This window comes from Amphibalanus amphitrite, unplaced genomic scaffold (assembly GCF_019059575.1).
Source record: "Amphibalanus amphitrite isolate SeventyFive unplaced genomic scaffold, NRLGWU_Aamphi_draft 000506F_arrow, whole genome shotgun sequence".
In the NCBI taxonomy this organism is placed as follows: Eukaryota; Metazoa; Arthropoda; class Thecostraca; order Balanomorpha; family Balanidae; genus Amphibalanus; species Amphibalanus amphitrite.
Window position 1 is genome coordinate 1 of NW_024882000.1, and position 16,098 is coordinate 16,098.

At 45.7% G+C, this 16,098-nt stretch overlaps 1 protein-coding gene across 1 annotated transcript; it reads left to right on the forward strand.

The window, feature by feature from the left end:
• Nucleotides 1-1,065: 1,065 nt before the first annotated feature.
• Nucleotides 1,066-15,582, forward strand: LOC122392918. Its single transcript, XM_043388280.1, has 5 exons — nt 1,066-1,461; nt 6,957-7,017; nt 7,543-7,705; nt 8,172-8,316; nt 13,853-15,582. Exons 1-5 carry the CDS (start codon nt 1,432-1,434, stop codon nt 15,191-15,193), a joined length of 1,740 nt encoding a protein of 579 aa, XP_043244215.1. The 5' UTR covers nt 1,066-1,431; the 3' UTR covers nt 15,194-15,582.
• The last annotated feature ends 516 nt before the right edge of the window (nt 15,583-16,098 follow it).

Here is a 16,098-nt window from a genome sequence, read left to right on the forward strand (position 1 = left end):
TCTCTCTCTTACGTTTAGAATTTCCGCGAGCGACGCGAAAATTCGGGCCGGCCATGTTCGAGAGAAAACGTGCCGTGCCGTGGAGCAACGGCAGCGCGTGGCGGGCATAGCCGAGCCTCACCGTCCACGTGGTCCTCTCGGGCCCGCAGGGGTCATCTGGAGCACATATTTGTGCTGACCGGCCCCAATACGCCGGGCCGGCCGCCGCCGGCCGGCTCGGCAGTTCGCGGCGAAACGACGACGTCGCGGCTCCGCCGGCGCGACGGCGCCGGGCGTCGTACGATTCGATTGACGTGCAGTGTGTGACGAGTAATCCAGAAATAGACATTCATCAAAGAACTCTTTTGGTCCTCCGGTTAATGAAACCATACGATCAGATACGCAATTCTGAGTGAACTGGACGATTACACGAACACTTTGGTCTGCCGTGCCGGATCAGAGTGAACGACCACGAATCACACGAACAGTCTGTGTCTGTCGGGATGTCGGTCGGTCGGTCGGTCGGTCGGTCGGTTGGTCTGTCGGTCGGTATGTCGATTTGTCGGTATGTCTGTATGTCGGTCGGTCGCAATGTATGTTAGTATGTATTCATTATGAACAGATCACATAACTTTTCCGCCCTACCTATTTTGCATAGCGATAATAGCGGGTTAAACTGTGTTTCGAATTTTTTTGTCAACCATGCGGGTCATGCTTTGAGTTGGCTTCTTGTCACTGGAATTGATAATGAAGTATTTTTTCAGGTGTTATCCTGCGCGTCATCCGTTCCCGATCCTCTTCCACTTCATTCTCTGAAGTGCAAAGGTAAAACTTTACACCCTTTGTTATTTATACTTGTGACTTATTTCCTCTTTCATGTCTTACAGGGGATAATTTCCACCTTGATATCTTCCACTTTCCACCATTTTTCATTTGTGGCTCGACGTTGCGTTACAAATGTCGAACATGATTGTTCCACTTATGGCGTTATAATTCAGAAGTAGTTGATGGCTTCCTCGATGGGTAGTGTTTTGTCCGTAAAGTTTTCTCTGAATCCCACAACTTCAAGTGTTTTTCTTTGGAAGATGGTCATTAATGTAATTTGTTCTCGATGTAGACCTAACCACTTTATATTTCTTTCTCAAATATATTTTTTGTGAATGTCCAATAGTTGCGTTTATAAAATACTACAAATGATATGCCATAATTTGGCGTGCTGCGGAAGTATCTGTCAAAGATTGCTTATTAAAGCAATTGGTAAATACTAGTTTGACAGCGGTGTATGCTTAGCAAATGTCATTTTGACAACCCAAGCTGTCGACGCGCCAGAAAGCACCAATTAATAACATAATGATTCGACTGTGCATTTGCTGAGGTTTGTTACCGAAGTTTTTCAACGTGTCTGTTACAGAGGATGATCTCTGGAAATCGGCATTCGACTCCGGCAATATAATGATACTCATCAAGGAGGGTGCAACTAAGGTGAGGAAGAAATTAATGGCTATAGTTTGGTAGTAGATATCACATGTAGGTAGGGCTGCGGAGTTGACAGATTTTTGGTGCTTCCGACTCCGACTCCGACTTCCAAAATCAACTCCGACTCCGACTGTAACTTCGACTCCGGACATTGTTCAAAAAGTGGCCACACAATGAAAGTAAAGTTCATGTCGGAGATGCTTTATCTTACCTGAATCGACCATTGGTGCGTTCCAAGGCTTTAAATGATTGCAAATACACTTTTAAATAGTTTGCAGAGCTTACAATAACTTTTGGCGCTGCCATATCCAGCTGCTTTTTCAATGAAAAACGCTCGCTCAAAACTCGGCGTATGTTGTAAAATAATCTGAATTTGATAGGTTATAGAGCATAATGCTATCAAGAAAACGGGTGTAAGGCAGCATTTAATCCTCGTCCTGGCAGGTCATTTCCCATACCGCGGCCTGGCAGGGGGTCGATGCCACTATCCCTCTCTGGCGTTTCGAAACTAGGCCTCGTAGCGCTTCGCAACAAAAAACAGTCTATTGCTCTCAACGAGTACTCGCGACTGATGGTATATTTCTTGGCCCTAGGTCAATATTTGACCCAGTTATTGAAGGTCAAAGGTCAACTTACGGGAACAGCTAAATTTTCCAAATTGCTTAGCCAATATGAGCGAAACTATGAAGGATAGCGACATGAAACTTTCACGACCGTGTTTCTCAACGAATTGACAACAAAATGATGCTTAGGTGACTGCATTCCAGTCATCACTGGCGTGACGTTTTCCTCGGGAACACGGGAGGTCACACCCGCCGCCGGCGAGGACGGTCGAGAATATCGAGAGCTTTCCAGCTAACTCAACATTGGCGCATCTGTGAACGATATAGACTTGCAACTTTAAGGAGCGTATCCCTCAGTCAAAAAGCTGCAAAATGGCAAATTGTTGACTGGATTTGCGCTTTGACTGACGCTACGAATCCCCGGAAATCCGCCGGGTCATATCAGCCGGCCCGGTGAAAACAGAGTTTGCAACTGATGCAGCCAATATTGGTGTATTTATGAAAGATATAATGCATTTTTTTACAATCGTGTTCCTCGTCAATTAGTCACAAGATTCTGTATATGATAATTACACTTTTACAATATCTCGGATATCCTACAATATTCTGTTCGACTTCTTCTAAGTTCAATCTAGGTAATTGATCTGAATTGGCTTTGTAAAGGCCAACGAATATTTTTGAAGGCGTTTAGGTGAAAATTGAACCACAGATTCGGATTCAGGGCCTCGAGAATTATCAAAAGCTGCGCAAAGGATGCACCAGAGGCTATGACAAATTTCAGCACTTATCCGACGTTCGGCGCGCATCGCAAAAAAAAAAAACAGGGAGGGGACGCATCGACCCTCCCCCCCCCCCATATGCCAGGGGGAGGGTTAAGCCATGAAGTGTTAACTCCGACTGCGGAGTCGGAGTCGGTAAAATTTTGGTGACTCCAACTCCGACTCCGGGCAAAACTGTCGACTTCGACTCCGCAGCCCTGCATGTATGCATTGTTTTGGCTGCAAATGATAGTGTATTTCACTGTCCTTTTGCTTGTACTAGCTGAACACCGACGATGTTGTTATGCTTATGGGTTTTCTAGGGTATGGTGTGAATGTGAAATTGTTGTGAACTGAAACGTGGTGGTTCGGCGGTGTCATACGTGCACTTGCGTGGTGATCATACTTGAACGGTTTACTCCGTTCTAGTAGGGGCAAAATCTGGGCAAGAGCTGGCCCACTGCACAGTGGGGATTTTTCCGATCTAGCGCCTATTAATTCAAAAAATCTTTTTTGGATTTTTGTTTATTTTTTTTGTGTCAGTAGGGCTAAGAAATGTCTGAATTTTTCATATATGGCATTGTTTTATCTGTATGTCCACAGCAAAACTAGGAAAAATGCGCCCAAAGTTCACACTCATGCGTGATTACTCAATGGGCTCAGCAAGGCCCGAAAGTATAGCTCAATTTCATTGTCCTGTCCTGTTGGTTTTAATCTTGCGAGGTCTTAAAGTTGCATATCATCTGAAAGGCACCTTTATTAGGAATGGAATGGCAAACAGAAAGTATGCCACAACCTTACTAAGGTCACAAAAATGCCCTTTACAAAAAACCCTTACAGACACCATATTGAAGGAATGGTATTCTAAATAAATGTAGGAAATCAACAATGTTCTCCACACTTTTCCACTCCGAAATATATCATATCGAATTCGCCACTTTCTCCTGCACAAGACAACGCCTAGTTTGGCTGCCGAAACTTGCCTGAACACGGAATATTCACATTAGAGTATCTTAACACCCCACTCGAGGAGCGCTAGGGCAAACAGCATGTTCCGGACATAGGCGAATAATTTTACTTCGTGATTTATATGATGCATATTTTCTGAGACACATTCATTAGGAATAGGATGACAAGCGTAAATTATACATACCGTAACCTTATTAACCATCGCACTTGTGGGGAGGGGGAGGGGGAAGGGGTCGGATAAAACCCCATGGTTTTCCGCAAATTACTCGCGCAAAAAGCGGCCGATCGCGCAGAAACTTTCGGTGCCCTCGAGATCATCAATTTTACATCTAACCTAAAAATTTCATGACTCTGACCCAACTGACCTTTGACCTGTGGCATATTTCTCGAGACTATGTTTGGCCGGAATCGCGATTCGGCGTATGCCAGCTCACATTATCCGCGGTTTCCAGTCTTTTTTGTGGTTTTAAACGTTCAGATATGTGAAATGATGTTGGTGCTATGCATAATGGTGGGTGTCAAGGTCACGTGAAGGTCAAGTCAAGGTCATTGACCTTTTGATGACCTTGGTCCACTTTTTCGAGTTTTACTTGTTTCTAGGGTAGTTTTTGGTGCTGATTTCGATTTTAGCAGCCATTTGAATATTTACGAAGTAGTTCTGGTGCCTTCGTTCCATGTTACGAAGCTATCAGTAGTAGGTGACACTTCTATGGATGGCCGGCAGGACGCCTACTAGTTGATCTAACCTGACCTGACCCGACCTGGCCTAAATGCATAAAGACATCGTCTGTGATCAAAACTAACATGAAATTCGTGATCAGCACCCCAAAATACCCCGTAACACCCTAACTTTGCGAAGTTTCAAGAGGTCTCGATTTCCCAACTTTAGTTGGGTCATTAAACTGACTTGGAAAGTCAGCTTATGACTTTGGACTTTGAAATTGGATATATTCGGCCTCATTTCGTCATAGGCAGCACGCTTGACTTTTCCGCGAAGCTCTAGCTTGATCAGGGGCCAAACGGCTGAGCGGGGGGTCCAATTGAACCCCCTGTACTATGTTGATTATGCACATTTACAGGTAAAATTCTCACCAGGACACACCAGCCAACATCTGTGCACAATCTGGCTACAATTCTACCTATGGTTTGCTCTCTACGAATAAATACGTGCTAGATCGGAAAAATCCCCCACTGTGCACTGGATGGGACTGAATTCTCATGAGACTAGTTATAGTCCTGAAAAATCATGACGTGGTTACCGGGTCCATCCTTCATGACGTGTCATCTTTGGGCAAGTAGCGAATAGTGATACCTTAGCCCGCGCCGTGCCGGAGTGGTCGGATCCTCCCGCGCTGGGCCGGGGGAAGGGTGTTTGAACTCCCCCTCTAACTCTGCTCCTGAGCCACGTAGCGAGATGCCGCAGGCGGCGTTCGAAAGCTCGTCAAAATCGTGACTTCAGTAATTCGGTCATTTTTAAGGTCAGATCAAAGGTCTGGTCACAAGAGGTCATCGAAGATCATATGTTAGATTTTTGCACGATTTAGATAATTTACCACTTGAGACGTTGTAGCTCGTAAACCAGAAGAGTTAGAGCGGTATGGAAAAAAGATGACGGTAGCCCATTTATTTATTTATTTATTTATTTGCATAATCGCCAACAGAGCAATCTCCACTTACAGGCGAAGTCATAGGCCTAAAATTAGTAAATCACAAAAAACAGCACAACATAAAATATAATACCTACTGAGTACAATAGTACCTACCCTACACGTATAAAAATATACAGTAAAAATGCACACAATAAATAAGCAAAGTACAGCCCACCAAGTACCTCAATAAGAATAAGAAGCATAATAAAAGCCAGTAAATCTATATACCTTAACTATAGTAAGTGAGCCCAGGCTAAAAGTAAAACACATTGTACGTAAAGTGTAAACTATGATAAACTGAGTAAAAAAAAAAAACGTCTCATTTACAGCTCTATCTGTGGTTAGTCGTCTGATTTGAGCTCAGGTCAACCGTTTAACATCCAGGAATCGTAAATTGCCAAAATGACTAGACAAATACAGCTAGAACAACATTTCAAGCACCATTTTATTCCTCGTCGAGATGCGCCAAATAATATATAATATGATCTCAAAAGGTCAAGTTGAAAATTTGGCCTCAGGTCATGGCCTGAACCGAATAGGCCATGTTACATATCCGTCTATTCGTCTCATGAAGACAAATATATTGAACTTGTTTTGGAGTCTGTATCTTGCCTGATTCTAAAGTGAATTAAAAAAAAACTGTCGCTGACTTATGACGACGTCACATGACCTCCGGTGCTCAGTGCAGAGGTAAACGGTGCATATCGGTCACATGACCTCCGGTGCTCAGTGCAGAGGTAAACGGTGCATATCGGTCACGTGACCTCCGGTGCTCAGTGCAGAGGTAAACGGTGCATATCGGTCACATGACCTCCGGTGCTCAGTGCAGGTATCGGCTAAACGGTGCATATCGGCTCGAATGGCTAGCGTATATTTATTGTGACACATTTTGACTGTTTGAGATGTTTTTGACGCGGAACAGAATAAATTTAAATTTCGCCCATTGACTTATAATGTGGAGGTCGCAACATTGACCTGACCTTATGTCAGATATCGAAAATCCGAGGTATGCGTTTTGTGCATCCTATAACCCTAAAGGATTGCTGAAGGTTTGAAAGTGACCGAACAACCCCTGTAGCCAGGGCGCGTGTTAGAATTTTCGGTGAATTTTTTCGGTGATTTCGGTGATTTTTCTGTGATTTTTCGGTGATCACTTAACTTGGTCTGGTGACCTCATCTTTGATGACCTGGGGCTACAATTTTCACAAACTATGCGAAAATGATGTATGATAAGCTGTGCCAAGAAACGGTGGCGCTGCGCTTTGCCGTTTTTTAGATATCGACGAAAAAGATGAGGGGCGTGGTACATACCCAAACACCGCCCGCCCGGCGCGAGTGAAAAGTAACGATACCTTGAAATAATGATAAAAGGTCACTACATTTGCACCTTTTGGAGTTACGTGAGCCTACCAACCTCCCAATATTCGTGTTTTTACTTGTGGGAGATGAGATGGCGAGGGTGACAGAGTGCACCCCCCCCCCCCTCCAGAACAAGTGATTCTCAGACCCCTCGTATTGACTCGTTGATGTTTTTAATGTGCCAATCAATGTTGTTTTTACAGGATGAAGCACTGGCGGCAGTCAAGGTCACGTTTCCGTCGGACGAAAAGGCTGAGGAGAAAGGTAATTATTAAGATTAGTCTGAGGTATTATCCAGTTCAGCTATCGCGAAATTTGGCAAAATATGTAGTATCGTATCTAGGTTTACATTTGAAGTTCGATAGTTTGTATATTCAGTAAAACGCAATACCGCGAATGAAAGCCTTTCAAAGTCGATGGGTTAAAACAGCGTGTAAATGCAGCCTTCAGTAATGGTTAACTTTAAGGTTTGACTTAACCGCAGGTTACGCTCTGATGTACGAGCGTGATAAGCCTTGCACACATGATGTAATGTACGTTTGAAAATGTCCCTGTTGGGCACTACCACGTTCGTACAGCCAGGTCACACGTTCGTTAGTCGTCTCCCCTACCGGTACGCGAGTTGGCGTTCGAAATTTTGCTAAAATGAATTTCATGTTAAATGTGTATTGAGCTCAAATAAATCCAATCCAATCAGTCCGTTTAAAGTTATGGGTCATTAGAAAAGAATCCCGTCATTAACGTCAAAGATATAAGACTCATGGTATCAAATAATCCCTATGTTCACAGGTGGTACTGCACGAGGCCGGCGCATATGCCATATGTGCGGATTTCACTTTAAGGACTCCAGGATAGCACAGCACTTCCGGCGACGTCATAAGATTACCGATCCTGCCAGCCTTAAGTCGGTGAAAGAGGACATGAAGAGATTTTCAAAGGAGCTTCTAGAAAAGTAAGTCGAGCTCATTTGCGTCTTTGTCTCCTATTTTGACAAAAAGTGATTTAAAGTCTTATTTTAACTGATGCCTTCCGGTCTTGTTCAACATCATTTGGCTCATTTGTCCGTGTTCTGTGTGAGAGCGATACGAACACCTGGTTTTCGTGGTAGAACGAAAGCAGGCGACGTGGAGTGGTGTCCTTACACAACTTGCCACACATATGTTCCGTATGATTTCTGAAACTTGGTCTCCAAGTCACTATGGTATCTTCGCTGGCTCCGGCTTGAGCCACTGCCTCGCTCATACCGCCGTTTACACACCTAGATGCAGGGCACATGGGTATCGTTCCAATCGGCAGCTGTCAATTTTAGAACGTCCACCGATGTCTCGTTTGGTCGCTTACAAACTGACTTAATTAAGGCGATGGATTGCAGCTGTCATGTATGCTGCATGCAATGACGAATAACGTTTCTTTTATAGGAAACCAAAGATGCCGGAGAAGTTGACGTGCGCCGAGTGCGGAGCTCAGGTACATCACCTTATGCTCCACATGAAACGGTACCACAAGGTCACAGATCGTGCAGCGAGGAAGACTGCTCGGGACGCAGCATTCGCCAACGAAATGGTAAGTGTTGTGCATACTGGCTGTGTATTGAGGTCAATTCCATGGTGTCTTTAGATGTGTCGGTTACAAGAAATAGAATAAGCAAATAGATTGCCCAACACAAGCGTGGGTTTAACCGGCGCCGGGCCGGTAATCTGATCGTCCGCGCCGGGTTGGAGGGGGGTTGAACTCTTCCCCCCCCCCCCCATTCGGCTCCTGATCTACGTAGTGAGATGCCACAGGCGGCGTTCGAAAGGTTGTCAAACTCATGACAAAGCAATTTTGTCATTTTTAAGCTCAGGTGATCAAAGGTCCCGCAGATGGTTCTGTAGCTCAGTCGGTAGAGCGTTGGACTCCGCGTGGTGAGAGAACGCGTCCCGGTAAGAAAGGTCCAGGGTTCGAGGCGCGACGGGCGCTTGCTGTTTATGAGCCTCCTGGCGGGTATGGTTACGGTTGGTGGCAGGCCGTAGCCAGGTGAAGTCAGTGAGGGGACCGGCCGTGCGCGGCTATGTGCGTACATTAAACATTCGGCTCTAAATTCTGCCTTAGAACAGGAATTGCGCGATCGGAGGGTAGAGGGCAGGGCCAACGCAACAAGCTTACATAGCCTATGGGGTATCCTTTGAGCAACTTTTGGTGCAAAAAATTGACCGGGTCATGTCAGGTCACGGAGCTATGACGTCACAAGAGGTACAATGTCAGGCCATTTTTGCGAGAAAAGGCGAATTAGAAGGCGATATCGACCACGACAAGGCTTCTTTTGACTGTTTTTGGTAATAACTAACTTGTAGGACACCACCACAATACCCTTTAACCTTTTGGTCAAGGTCAGGTCAGTGACCTAGCTTGACGCTATGATAAGTTCATGTGTTGTTTATGTCTATAGGGGTTTCTGGGGGTCCTGAATTCATATCCGCTATTCATTTGAGACACCGTCGCTTCATTTCTACGTCAGCGCAAGCAGCAGCGAGCTCCCAAAGTCGCTAGCGGCCGGCCGGCCGGCACCGACGCTGCGCGGCGGGCGTGACCTGGCGCTCTTCCTGGGGTTATGCAGCGACAGGAACCGTACAAAAGCGATCAATTATATATCAAAATGATGCCAATTGTCCATCAAACACGATGGTAGAGGTTTCATGGCGATATCTGCCATAGCTGCGTCGCCATTGTTTGTAACGTTGAAAAACGTCGATTTCCCAGAAAATTGACTTTTGACCTGTCATAACTAGGTCAAATGTTGACCTAGGGTCAAACAATATACCACCAATCGCGAGTACTCGTCGAGAGCAATCGAATGTTTTTTTTTTTCGCGAAGCGCTACGACGCTTAGTTTCGAAACGCCAGGGGGGGGGGGGTCGCATCGACCCCCCCTGCCGGGACGTGTTATGGAAAATGCCCTGCCGGGGCGAGGGTTAAGGTGAACGGTTTGCCTTCAGGGATAAAAAAAGCAAAAATGGCCATTTTTGTTTCTAACCTAACTTCTAGATAGATGCAGCTAGAGCCACATTTCAAACAACAATGTACTTCTCTCATGATGTGTCGAATGGTATATAATTTGACATCAACAGGTCGCGTTAAAAATCTGACTTCATACCCGGGTCATGACCTGACTCGAATAGGTCATGTTGCATACTGGTCGATTCGTTAAGTCAAGACACATAGAACTTGTCGTGGAGTCTGTATCTTGTCTCAATTAAAGTTATTGGCAAAAAACTGTCGGTGACTTATGATGACGGCACATGATCTCCAGTGCTCAATGCATGGGTTATCGGTGTACCTGTCAACTTGAATGGTTAGTGAGCATTTGCTCAATATTATAAAAAAAAAAAATAAGACAAATATTACAGCTTTGTTTGCAGTGAGACTGTATAGCCGGGACCAAATCAAACCATATCAGCCAGTTAGAACCCCTAGTACTAATAAGCTTGTATGATTCAATTTGCTCCTGGTGAAAAAGTTTTACTTCAAATGAAGCCCTAATTTTTTCTTATTTTTTCTATAATATTGCACTCAGATTTTGTTTTTGTTTGTTTTGTTGGGATAAAGCTCCTTCGGCCCTATTAGACCATTGCGGAGCTATGGGACTTTAGGTTTAGGGAGTGACAGTGGTCTGGTTATTTGCCACCGGATGGGTGAGCCGCCGCAGCCCAGCTGACCCAGGTGGGGTGCAGGGTCAGAAAAGTGGGCAGTTTCTCAATTTTTCTGAACTTGGAGCTTTTCTTTTGCAAAAAAACTTTGACCTTAACCCGGCAGGCGGTGGGCCTCCCGGCCACCTTCCGCGCGGTGGGGGGGGGGGCATTTCCCCCCCCCCGTATCTCTGAAACTACTGGACGGATCCGGAAAATTCAAACGGCGTTCGATAGCCCTGTCAAATTTGTTGAGGGAAACCAAGTTTCATTGACCTCGGGGTCACCGATGACGTCACAGGTCAGGTCAAAGATAAAATGTTTCACCGTTCACGGGTCTTCTAGGGAAAGCGCTATAACACCGAGGAAAACGCATTTTGTCGAAAATCAGCGATAGGGCGTCAGTTGTCTAGTACATATGTTGCTATTAGAGGTCACTGGTCATACCAGGTCAGGTCACAGGTCAGGTCACCAAGGGTCACCACATGAACCCAGCCTTACTAAGGTTGTGTGGTGCATGTTGTATGGCCAATTTTTTCATTTCCAACTCAATGGTGTTGGTTATGAGACCATCAGGTACAGTTTAGGTCACTTTCGGGATATTTTTGCACAAAATGGGTATCGATTCGATGCAGCTCGTCACGGGGAGTCTAATGGTGATCGTTGTTTTGCGCTACGAGGTCTAGAATTGCTAAAAATTGAGTTTGAAAATTTGACGTCATCAATTTTAAAGTTTTTTCGCTATAACTTGGCCAAAAAAGAGGTATCGATCTCAAATTTCGTATGTAGATAGAAGGCGGTATTAACTATGACATATATTCCGTTTTTTTTTTTTAATTAAAAAACTGGATTTTTCTGTTATTATATTCAAAAACCTTTTTTGATTTTTGGGGGTCAAAATCCAAAAATTTCAAAAAATCCGAGATAGCAGTTTTGTAGCCATGTAAATTCTACACTTTCTATGTCTGAAACATTTTTCTGTATCTCTAAAGCTGTAGGCCTGACAGCTCTTCCCGCGAAACCTTTTTTTGGGTCGAAAATGGCAAAAATGACGTCAATCCGACGTCATTAGCGGCCAACCTATCATAGCCTTTGGAATTTTTTTGGTCACAATGTGCAATAGCTGTTCACGGGAGGGTATTGAAAGTTTGGTGACGATCGGCGCAGCGGTTCTGGAGATATATAAAAAAAAATTAAAGGGAGGGGGGGGGGCAAAAAAATCCCCCCCCCCACCGCCTGGAAGGTTAAAGAATTGATTTTTTATGAATTGATTATTTGAATTGATATTTATAGTCTGTAACAATGTCGTTACCCACTTAAAACAATGGAATTTATCCTGAAATCTGAAGCTAGCATCGGTCTTATCTGTGATGTCCAGTCAACATAATAGTTCTGATTGTTTCTGCCTTAAAAAGCTGTTCTTATGGAGGCATCACATTTGAATGTATATGTGATGGCAACACATATGGTAGTTGCTACACCACCTTCAAAATTTATTATGTGGGGATGTTAAATTTATTCTTTGAACTTAGGTCATCAATCCACTTTTCTGACACTGGTGGGGTGCCCCACGGGCATCCACCATCCATGGGACAACCCCACAAGGGGCTACCGACGGGCCGCGATACGGTCACCCGGGGTCGGGGTATGCTCTCTAAGAGCTGCCCCAGTTAGCCCCCTTCCGGTGGCACCAGCCCGGAGCACGAAGGGCGGCGGGAAAGACGAGGACATGACGCCACCGAGCTGATTGTACTTTGAGGGACGGATGACGGATGATGCACTCAGATCTTAGGACATAGATATAATAAAAAAGGATACACATGTATTACATACTGTCGTCCATAGCCACTGCTGAGGTTTCAAAATGATCAAAGAACCCCTGTAGTCAGGGGGCGTGTTTGAATGTTCCGGGGATTGGGTCAGAGCTTGACCTGGTGACCTGACTTTTAATGACCTTTGGCTACAATTTTCACAAATTATGCGGGAAAGATGTGTGATAGGTGGCGCCGCCGTTCTTTGGCACATACCATGCATCTTTTCCGCAAAGTTTGTGAAAATTATAACCTCAAGCCATCAAAGGTCAGGTCACCAGGTGAAGTTAAGTGACCCAATCTCCTAAAAAATGAATACGCGCCCTAACTACAAGGGTTGTTCGATTACTTTGAAACCTTGAGCAGCTGTTAAGTGTGACAGAATGAAGAAAATGTTTCGCTCGGATTTGTTATATAGTACATACCTTTGACCCAGTCATGCCAATTTTGCGACCTCCCCACTATAAGTCAATGAATAAAATTTCCATTCATCCTGTTTCGCGTCAAAAGCATATCAAAAAGTTTAAACATGTCTCAATAAGTGTTCACTAACCATTCAAGTCGACAGGTGCACCGATAACCCATGCATGGAGCACTGGAAATCATGTGACGTCATCATAAGTCACCGACAGTTTGATTGAGACAAGATACAGACTCCACGACAAGTTCGATGTATTATTTGTCTTGACGGAAGGAATCGACGAATATGCAATATGGCCTATTCGAGTCAGATCATGACCTTGGTCTGAGGTCAGATTTTTAAACGCAACTTTTTAGGTCATATTATAACATATTATAATTTAGGTTATATCACTCGATGCGTCATGAGAGAAGTACAATGCTGTTTGGAATATGACTAGCGGTATCTGTCTAGAAGTTAGGTTAAAAAAATGGCGATTTCGGATTTTTATCCCCGGAGGCTAAACCGTTGAGCTGAGGTCAAATATGACGGCCTAATCCGGATAGGGCTGTAAACTGGCTATCGTTCTCTTTTTTCTGCGCCGTTCTAGCTCTTTTGGTTCACGAGCTACAGCGTTCCAAGTGAAATGAATATTTTAACATCGGTAACATTGTAAATTTATGACCTTTCGTGCCCATTTGTACAACTGCGCCATTCTGGATTCTTTGTCCGTCCCGTAGCTCAGTTGGTAGAGCGTCGGACTCCCGGAGGTGAGAGCCCGGGTTCGAGACGCTCCGGCGCTCGATATATGAAACTTCTGACGGGGGTGGTCCGCGCTTTGTGGGAGCAGCCGCGGCCAGTTGAAGTCAGTCGAGTGGGACGGACCGTGTCCGACTTTGATGGACATGATAAACTTTGGGTTCCAAATTCTCCCGATGACCTGGAACTTCACGATCGGATGGTAGGGGTTGAAGCTTGCGCAAAAGCTCTGCTTAGCGTGGGCTTCGACTTCGGCAATACGTCCATTCAAACATTGGATCTAAATTATAAAAATATACGTCACACTGGTCTGCACAGATAGCTCTCATAAGCCTTGTTTCAGAAGTTTGACAAACAGCTCTGTTAAAGTGGTCCTTTTAGGGCTCGAGTTAATTAGTGACATTTGTGCCTGCCTCGCTTAAGCACTAGATAACTTCTACCTAATGGACATTCTCTTTTCGCAGGAATTGATGCTTCTGCGAGCGTGCACCGGCGACGAGGGACCGAAGGAGGCCACGAACACAGGCGCAACTGCTTCTCTCCTGGACAAGTTCTCTGAAAGTAAAGCTGGTTGGCGCCGCACCCCAACGACGGCCCGGCGGCAAGAAAAACAGCTTCGGTCTCTTCTGAGCGATGTGGCCGAAACCTGTGGCGAGAGAGACGCGTCAACGATTCTTCGTCTCCACTTGGACGATGTGGAAAATGCTCTTCTGCAGAAGCTCCCTAACCATCCAGCACAAGTTAAATCGACTGTAATCGCTCTACTGGAGTTCTCACGTTTCGTGAGCGTTAGGGAGCCAGACAACAACGCGGCGTGGGATGCAACGCTGCGCAGACTCGAGGTCTGGAAAAGAGACGCAACGCTCATGGACCATCACCGCCAAGCGGACCTCCAAGATCGCATGGGCGATGAGGAATATTTGCCATCAAAGGAAGAACTGACCTTACTTCGAGTCAAGACACTGGAAGAGCTCGAAAAAATGCAAAAAACTGTGATTTCTAAGAGAGGCGACGCGGTGAAGCTGAGGCGACTTCTAACTACAGCCATTCTTCTCGATAACTTCCAACGATCTGGCACTATCATCAACGCTACGTTGGCCCAATACCATGACTGTAAGGAGGGCATCATCAGGGTCAAAGAGCATAAGAGCAGGGCATCCTACGGCTCTGCCAACCTAGTGATCACGGATGTAGCGTCATACCTAGACTTCTACGTCGCTCAGGCCAGGTCTTTTTTGACTAAAGATGATCACGTGGATGAGCTTTTCCCCTCGTCGGATCCTTGGGAGGATTTGGGTCTTGTGTGTGCCATGTTTGGTGTGAGGAAGTTTAGCCCCACCATTCTCCGAAAAGCTGCATCAACGGCAGCCTACAGTGACCTCCCGGAGCTGGAACGCCGCCAGGTGGCGAATCATATGACGCATCGTCCGGAAACAGCGTTTAAGGCTTATGCGGCCAAAAACCGGCGGGCCGATGCTGTAAGGAGTGTCGAAAGGATGAAACGTGTCATGTACAGTGAGACGAGCGTGTCTGACGCGAAGGATGACGAGCGCAGCACGATACCGAGTTCTGCGGGCGCTTTGGAGCGCCAAAGCCGCGCCAGAGTTCCATTTTCTTTACGGCAGGAGATAGTCATCGAGCGAGAGGCCAGGCGTATTCGCGATAAAAATATGTTTGTGACCACTTCTGTGGTGATGGCTCTCATGGCGCGTCATAAGGCCCTCTTTGAGGATAGGAGCCCGCGCTGCGTCGAGAACAGATTGCGTACAGCAGTTCGGGGCCTTCGCACGTTCGCGAGCCGCTAAACTGATCGACGCGGGCTGCTCTGAATGCAGCAGAAGGAGAGGGGTGTATGATTTCAGTTTGCGCTTCATTGAACTACATGGAACGTGTACTATTATGCACGCATCTCGTTAGACCCCAGTGAAGGGGTGGGGTGGGGGTGTTTCGTTCGCTGGAGCCATTGGTGCAACACATGCAGTCTGTTCTCGACTCATTGAAGAATGTTTTTCGTTCGTATATTTGTGAGCCACTGACCTGCTGAAAGCAGTCTGTTCTCAATGTGAACCTAAGTTCATTGAACTACATGGAACGTGTAACATGCGCGCATCTCGTTCGACTCCATTGAAGGAGTGGGGTTGTTCCGTTCGCTGGAGGCATTGCTGTAATACATCCAGCCTGTTCTCGACTCATCGAGCAGTGTTTTTCGCCCGTATATTTGTGAGCCACCGACCTGATCAAAGCAGTCTGTTCTCAACGTGAACGCTTCATCGAACTGATACTGTATGCAAGCACTTCTTTATGAACCCAGGGGGGGGGGGGAGGGGGGTGGGATACATTCAGCCTGTCGTCGTACTGGGAGGGATCCAGAGCGTCGTAAGCCTCGTCGTAGCTGCGACGTGTTGCAAGTTGTGTAGTAAGTCGTTTTTGGAGGAATCAATCGATGAGTAGCGTTACTTAAGTAGTAAAGTCTGTCGCAAGTTGCCTGATACTTACGAATGTGAAATAGCAGTCGTAAGTTGTGTCGCAAGTTAACCTTGCTTTGAGGAAGAGGTCACAGGTCACAGGTCATTCGGGTCATGGTCACGAAACTTACATGGTAAGTGTAAAATTGTTTGAACTTGATATCCTGAAAATTTGGTTACAATCCGTTGACGCTAACGCGAGTTATAGAGCTTGAACCGACGGGTCATCTGTGAGGCCTCAATCC

Coding starts and splice junctions, on each gene's coding strand:
- LOC122392918 (XM_043388280.1), top strand. CDS start 1,432: ATGATACTCATCAAGGAGGGTGCAACTAAG. Junction 7,018..7,542: donor CGAAAAGGCTGAGGAGAAAG/GTAATTATTAAG, acceptor CTATGTTCACAG/GTGGTACTGCACGAGGCCGG. Junction 7,706..8,171: donor TCAAAGGAGCTTCTAGAAAA/GTAAGTCGAGCT, acceptor TTTCTTTTATAG/GAAACCAAAGATGCCGGAGA.